Here is an 8,175-nt window from a genome sequence, read left to right on the forward strand (position 1 = left end):
TTAAAAAGACTTGATTTATGGGGATAGTTTTCATTCTTAGTATAATGAACAAGTAGGTAACGTAGTTATGTTGCAGTAGTATTATTAAATAATTATGCATAGAAGATATAGAATTATTTGAATATTATTGTCCTAAAGATTAAAATGATGCGACAAAGATGGAAAACTTTGTACAGAGATATTAATTCAAATGAAATAATTAATGATACCAAAGTAAAAAAAATTAACTTCTAATATAATTTCTCCCATCATTGCTATATACATTTGAAGGATTTTACTAATTCTCTCAATAAGCCCTAAGACTTCAAAATAAAAAAGAAAAAATTACTCCATTTTCCCGTCTTCCCAACAGAGATTATGAAATTAAAATATAAAAAAAATTATAAAAAGAGACTCAGGCTTGAATGACTTTCCCCTGTGGAAGCCTAACCCTAAAGACATGTTCTTCTCCGGTGCATTTATCCACCTTCACAACCCACTGGCTCCTCCTCCTCCTCCTCCCATCACCGCCGGACTTCGATACCTCCGCCCCCACTTTCGTCACCATCAGCCCTTTCCCGATCGGCAAAAGATGCGTTGTCGATCCACCGGACCACCCTCCAACAGATCTTTTGCTCATCGCGTTAAAACCCACCACCACGGTAGCGCGTTGACTATTCTTCCTCGATCTAACGACATCAAGCACCGCCACGTGGCTGTCCAGATTGCAGTCGATCAAAACAAAATCCACTTCTCTGTAATGGGTTCTAATAACCCTCTCAGCTTCTCCCACGACGAACTCGATTCCGTGATACGATTCAACTCCGAGAATTTCTTGCGAGAGACGAAGATCTTCCTGCCGTGGAATTACACAGACAACTCGGCCGCCGGTCTGTCGGGCCGCCGCAGCAAGTGCTAGAATCTTATGGTCGGCGGATGTTTCATATGCGACAACCATTAACTGCGCGTTGTTTCCAGCAGCCATAGCTGAAATGAACTCAGCAACGTCAGGTTCGTTCACTTTTTGACCCTGAAACATAACCAAATTATTAGATCACTAATTTCAATTAAGCTGAAAGGGGTGAAAGGAACGTATTGGGTTTATGGTATTGTTTGTTCTTACCATTTTGAGGGTGTTGAGGAAGGCCTCAGTGGCGTTCTCAGCAGACCAGCTAGCCATTGGGTGCTTTGTTTCTGTGTGTGTTCAGGTAATTGTGATGCTTGTGGCTCTCCGGGCTTACCTCAAGGCTTGTTTATATAGGGAGAGGAATCCAAGAAGATTGTACTCAAGGCAACTGCTTGCCAGCCCCATCTGCTTGTGGTTAAAACAATAATACTCTCTATCCAAATAATTTGTGGGCCCCTCCTTTTATTTTAACTAAATTTTGTACATCCATTTAACAAAATACAACATATTTTAATCATATATATTGATGGTTATTGCATTGGTACACCGTGGAATATTTTATTTGTTCAACCAATTGTTTCGTATTAAATTATTATATGTTAGAGATTTTGAACTTTAGAAGAGCTTGTATCTGGATTGACATAATTCAGCTAAATTATGCTTAAATTGGTTGAAATATAGGTTTGTTAAATGAAATAATGGTTTAAGAATGCAAATCGGATATTACCTAGAAATATGATAGTTTAAGATAGGAGGTTTCCTTGCAACAACGTGAGACGTTGATCATCGAAAAAAGAAAAGGAATAAATCTTGTTAGTCGGTCTTAAATTTTTGAAGAAACACGATGACCCAGAAATTGATTAGTTACCTGTAAATGTCTCGATTTTGAGGGACAAAGGGAACTTTCATAACGTATTATGCTATAAATGTGATACTAAGTTCTTGTGTCAATAATTTATGGGGGCAAAATCAGACCCACCCCCATGTTAGCCGAGGCAGCAGGGAAACCCAATTTATCAATTTTTAATATGTAAAATTTCGAGGATAAAGTTTTTTTTTTTTTTTTTTTAACGTTAAATAATGCAAAAACTTTATGTTAATATTTATTGATTTGATGTCCTGCTATGTACGGGTTGTCACGACACTAGTACATATTTGCACATGATCGTCATAATTGAATAATGCTCGTATTCATGTGGGTTAATATATTAATAGTTGATCTTAGTTTATTTATAAAGTATATATAATTAAATTGGTTGATTAAATAGTTTACATAATGTAATATATAATAATTATAAAAAAAAAAATGAAATTGCACATTGGAGGTGTCAAAAATGTAAATAAAAATGGGGGAAGGGGTGATTTGAAATTAAGGAAGTCAGTTTTTGTGTCCCCATGAAAGGCATGCAATAGATCTAGATCAGATCAGTTTGCTTCCCTTACAAAGGACATTGTCCGAACAAAGCAAGCCCATGATATGAACACTTTCCAGTCATCTTGTCTCTCTCTCTCTCTCTCTCTCTCTCTCGTCATTTTCTCTCTCTTCAATTACGAGAATGCCCTCGTATTATGGGCAGTGGCTTGCTTGGAAGATGGTGCACATGCAGAGCAGCCATACGAGTCCAATAAAAACAAAGGGGTTTTTGATTCTTGAGTTATGAATCTTGTAATGATTTTTGTTTTGATGTTGTTTGAATCTATATGGTGTCTGTTGGATTCCTTGAATTTGGGTTAGAAATTAGAGTTCGAAAGTGATGGGAAATGGGTGAGTGCATGGGTTAGAGATGAACGAGTCATGGGTCTGTTAAGATTGTTTTGGATAATGGAACTCTCTCACGAGAAGACATGTTCTATATTTAATATGTGAGATCCCACAATAACTAAAAATAATAATGAAACATTTTTTTATATGGATGTGAAAACTTCTGTCTGAGTATATGTGTTTAAAATTTTTGTGTTAAATGAAAGTGTTCACGAATTATAATAAAAAAATATACTCTCTATTGATATGAAACTTATTGGAGAAACCCAAAGCAAAGTCATGAGAACTTGTGCTCAAATGAGACAATATCATACCATTCGAGAGAGAGACGTCCATGCTTATTTATTGGGCCAATTTCGTTCCTTTCTTATTCGTTTTTTTTTTAATTGTAGTATTAACTAAATTGAATACGTCTCTTTAATATTTTTTGATACAGTATAAAAAAATATATAATTATTTAGCCTTACACGTCAATATAGTATCATTATAAGAAGCAAGTAAAGGTAAATAATCGGAGAGACATATATGTAATGGTCGTTGTGTTTAAATTAACATATAAACGGCTCATTCAAGCCTAAGTTTATTTAATTAAAACGAGGAAAAAATAGTTTAATCTATTTAAAAAACAGTATAGGGCAGAAAAATATTCCCATAGACACGCTAGAATGCTTCATATTTTGATGGTCGTGTCTATTATTTTAACTTGTTTGAATGAATAAACAATTGAAATATTTTTATTTTTTAAAAACTAATTAATTTTATTGAGCGGCTGAATCATAAGCGAAGAAATCTAATTCAACGCCCACGTGCACGGCGCACGACAGCGCAGGAGGTGGAAATAATAGCCAGGAAAGTTGAAGTTTTATAATAACATTTTATTTAATATTATGCGACAATAAATATTAAATATGAAATAAGGGATGCAAGTGTGCCAATAAAATAAGAGATACGATAACCTATAAATGATTGTTACAAAATATTCGATTCCATTTAGTTTTTAAATATTTTTCTATTTTCCTCATCTCACCAATTTTAAATTTACGTTGGATTGCCAACATTATCTAAATGGTTTTAATTTAATTATCATCACACTATATTACTTATTGAATTATTAACGAATATTAAATAAAATAGTTTCTCAAATTTTAAAATTAATAGATAAAATATTTGTAAATAGTTAAATAAGTATATATTTTGTGCCTATCTCGAAGATATATAAAGATTAGGTTAAATGTATATTTTAGCCGTATTTATTTCAATTAAGTCATTGGTTGAGTCTTTTATTTTTTGTTTTATTTTAATGAAGTAATTACAATAATTAAATATAAAATTTATAGAATATTTTATAACGAGTTTTGCCTACAAACATTTGAAAGTCAAATTTATACCGCAACAATCAATTTCAAGTCAATAAAATTAATTATACTAAGTTATAAATAAAATTTAAATATTTTATTAAGTAAAACATTATCAATTTATTTATTTATTCTTTTTAAATTCAACGATGGAGGGATTAATTCCGATTCCGTCGACCTAACTTGGTCAAATTAGGCTTTAACAAATATTAATTGTCCATATATAATTATGCATATTTGAATAAAATATCATAATTTAATTCATAAAAATCACTTGTGCAATTTTATAATTAAAAAAAGGCTCTTTAAAATCAAATATGATTTTTTTGGGAAGAAAAAATCAAATTTGACTATTGAACCAACGTGCCCCACGTTCCATCAAAGATATTTTGACTGTATTTTATTTTAGTATGAATATATATATATATATATATTATTTAATATTTGAGTTTTGTTTTCAATTTAATTGTCCTAATTTCTTAATATTTTCTAATTTAATTTTGTATATTTTAACCATTTCAATAGAGTTATTGTGTTGTTGTATGTGAATATTAAAATTGACTTAATGATAAAGTTAGTATAATATTGGTTGGATTAAAAAAGTAATTATTTTTTTAAAAAAATATTAAGCTTCAATTTATTAGACCTAATTAAATCGTGTGAATTTAACATTAACAATATTAATATTCGAGGACGATAGGACAAAATTATAAGGGAAATTCAAACAATAAACATATAAAATTATTTAATATTTGTAAAAAGAGATTTCATTGTATGGCACTCAACACCCTCAAAATGATTTGTATATTTGAAGTTATTTACAAAATATATAAAATAAAATACTAATCGAACCCTCTTAAATAAGAACATTTCTACCCAGCCACGCCACGTCGGACTGACAGGCAAGCATTCCACGTCAAACTGGATTCCATGTCGGCGATTAGCAGAAATAGTGTAGAAAAAAAAGAAATATCTGGTTATTATTCTGTCTTGTGGACGCAAATTTCGTTTGAAGTTTGAACGATCGTAACCTATTGTGCAGCTGAGTTACCGGGTTTCTAAGTCTACCGGAGTCAACGGCGGAGTTTTGCGGATAAGGCGGAGAGAGTTTTCGATGGGGAATACGAATTGTGTATTGTTTGGTTGCGTGGGGCAAGCGAGTGTGGGGGTAGTGGAGAGATGGGGAAGGTTTGAAAGATTGGCTCCGCCCGGGCTCCATTTCTTTAACCTTTTCGCCGGCGAGTGCCTCGCCGGTATACTCTCCACCAAGATTTCTTCCCTCGATGTTCGTATTGAGACCAAGACCAAGGTATCTCCTCCATCGTTTTTCAATTTTTTTTTCCTTTGGCGGTCGTAATTTCAAGTTTTATAGCCCGGATTTTTGGGGCTTTGTTTAATTCTCAAATGATCTTTGTTCTGCGATCCTTTGATTTCGTTCATCTTCGTTATATGTGAATTTGTAGATGTCTGTTCTAATTTACTTCGAATTTAGAGTTTCTTGTACTGGAATTAATGTTGTAGCTTGACGGACTGTAAATGGGGTTCACCGAATAGAACAAATAAGAAAGAACTGAGGTTTGGATGATACTATTCGAGAAGGAATTGATGTGTTTCTGAACGTGGATTTGTGGCCAATTTGAGTAATTTGGTTCATGATCGTTAATTCTGAGCTTTTTGCTGCAGGACAATGTCTTTGTGCAATTGCTGTGTTCAATTCAGTACCGAGTCATCAAAGAAAATGCTGATGATGCATTTTATGAGTTGCAAAATCCTCAAGAACAAATTCAGGCTTATGTGTTTGATGGTATATGCTTTGATTTCACAGTCACTATTTAGCTCTATAATTCCTTTTTTCATGGGTTGATTAGTACTAACTAATGCATTTTGGATATTCATTGAAGTGGTTCGTGCCGTTGTCCCAAAAATGAATTTGGATGAGCTCTTTGAACAAAAGGGTGAAGTTGCTAAAGCTGTATCAGAGGAACTTGAGAAGGTGACTTTCCCTTCATTATGTTTCTCCTCACTTGAATTATCCCTCCAAACCAGAGACACATTTTGGCCGACTTTTAGCTTTTGGATGTCATGCTGTTTCGTTTAACCTGCGTTTCATTCATTTCCATTTTTTTGCACCAAATCATGTGAAATCTTTTATTTATAAGAGCTGTCTAGATTGTGCAGAAAAATGAATTATAGAAATTTGAGATTATGTAGCCTATATTTACTTGGTAGATTTTTTATTTGTAGAACTATGTGTAACTTGGAATGTATGCTTCGAATATGTATGTTCAAGCTTCGAATATATATGGCCACTGGATCCCTGTCAGCATTTACAAAATATGTAGTATTCTTAAGTACTCTGCGTTATACCCGTTTCGGTAACTTTCGTTGATTGCAGCCTAGAAAAATTGTAAATGCTTCTCGTTTATTTTCATCATGATTAGCCTATAATATAATTATTTGGTGCATCTTAGATATATAATTTGGTTGGGACCTCCTAAAATGACCGACATAAAGATTTCAACACATATTCACCCTCTGAATCAGGTGATGGGAGATTATGGATACAATATCGAGCACATTCTAATGGTCGATATAATACCAGATGCTTCTGTGCGCAGGGCAATGAATGAGATTAATGCAGGTAATGATCTTAGTCATTTTGTTTGTCATATCATATAGGAAGGGCCCTTGTTCCTCTGCCAAAACATGCCTTGTCCATTATTTCCTGGTGGAGCCAACAGACCCTGCTCTCCTTCTGAATGGGCATTGCATGGACTATCATATAATCTTCACTTTTCAAAATTTTGTTTGCCTCCTCTCTATTATGAGATCCTCAGCTTTGTAGGGTACTTTTTTTTTTTGCTATAGCTCAAAGGCTTCAACTTGCAAGTGTATACAAAGGCGAAGCGGAGAAGGTGCTCGTAGTCAAGAAGGCAGAAGCTGAAGCTGAAGCAAAATACCTAGGCGGTGTCGGTGTGGCAAGGCAGAGACAAGCGATCACCGATGGTCTGAGAGAAAATATCTTGAACTTCTCTCATAAGGTGGAAGGTACCTCAGCCAAAGAGGTCATGGATCTGATCTTGATCACTCAATATTTTGACACCATCAAGGACCTCGGGCATTCCTCAAAGAACACGACTGTATTCATACCACACGGTCCGGGCCATGTTAGAGATATCAGTGGCCAAATACGCAACGGGATGATGGAGGCTGCCAGCGCCCAGGCAGGGCTCACAAATGATGAGATGAACATCAATTTACTTCAATGATTCATCAGGCACCATGTATACTTATCTCTTCATCTCATCAACTTTTGTGAAGAGCGTGCATATCAATATAAAGGTTTGTAGAATCAATATATTTGTTCTGTTTTGATGTATAGAGAGAGGGTTCGAGGGTTAATGTTCAATAAGCTGGAAAAATGTTTCTTCATGTAGTGGTTCTTATTACCACTTGATACTCCTATCTACAAATTTAAATGTTCTGTAATTGCATTCTCTCACGCCTTACGCCTGAGATATTAGCTTTTAGGTTTTGAGTGACCTGGCTGAGATACGTGCTCCTCGTTGCGGGGAAAGCAAACATTGAGTTGTAGTCTTGCTGTTTGTCGCCACGTCACATCGACCTTCTTGGCAATGTCCCATGCATAAAGATCGGTGAGTCCATAACATGAAGTGGGAGGTAGAACCCGAGCTAGCAAACCAGTGTCACTTTCAAAACCATACTTTCTATAGCTAATATATGTCTAATGAGGTGTTAGACGAACACGACTTTCCACAATGGTATGATATTGTCCACTTTGAGCATAAGCTCTCATGGTTTTGATTTGGGTTTCCCCAAAAATTCTCACAACAATGGAGAGAGTATTCTTTGATTATAAACCCATGATTAATCCCTAAATTAGTCGATGTGGGACTTTCATTGTTCAACACCTCCCCTCGAACAAAGTACGCCTCCCCTTAATTGAGGCTCGACTCTTTGTCTTAGTCATTTTTTACTATGCCTTCGAGGAGGATCGACTCCTTTTCTTTTAGAGTCCTTTGTTTGACATTTGAGGATTTACTGATCTATTGACACGACTAAGTTTAGGGCATGACTATGATACCATGTTAGACGAACACGTCTCTCTCTATTGGTATGAGGCATTTTGGGGAAGCACATAGCAAAACTAT

General features: G+C 34.7%; 2 protein-coding genes across 2 annotated transcripts; one reads left to right on the forward strand and one right to left on the reverse strand.

Annotated features, from left to right (window-relative positions):
- Positions 1 to 214: 214 nt before the first annotated feature.
- On the reverse strand, positions 215 to 1,327 carry LOC111786241. Its single transcript, XM_023666557.1, has 2 exons — positions 1,103 to 1,327; positions 215 to 1,009 (listed from the first exon to the last, which is right to left on the reverse strand). Exons 1-2 carry the CDS (start codon positions 1,157 to 1,159, stop codon positions 395 to 397), a joined length of 672 nt encoding a protein of 223 aa, XP_023522325.1. The 5' UTR covers positions 1,160 to 1,327; the 3' UTR covers positions 215 to 394.
- Positions 1,328 to 4,981: 3,654 nt separating this feature from the next.
- On the forward strand, positions 4,982 to 7,505 carry LOC111786240 (hypersensitive-induced response protein 4-like). The gene is made up of 5 exons (XM_023666556.1): positions 4,982 to 5,312; positions 5,687 to 5,807; positions 5,905 to 5,996; positions 6,548 to 6,644; positions 6,872 to 7,505. The coding sequence occupies exons 1-5, from the start codon at positions 5,118 to 5,120 to the stop codon at positions 7,270 to 7,272; spliced, it is 906 nt and encodes a 301-aa protein (XP_023522324.1). The 5' UTR covers positions 4,982 to 5,117; the 3' UTR covers positions 7,273 to 7,505.
- The last annotated feature ends 670 nt before the right edge of the window (positions 7,506 to 8,175 follow it).

This window comes from Cucurbita pepo, unplaced genomic scaffold (assembly GCF_002806865.2).
Source record: "Cucurbita pepo subsp. pepo cultivar mu-cu-16 unplaced genomic scaffold, ASM280686v2 Cp4.1_scaffold001205, whole genome shotgun sequence".
NCBI lineage: Eukaryota > Viridiplantae > Streptophyta > Magnoliopsida > Cucurbitales > Cucurbitaceae > Cucurbita > Cucurbita pepo.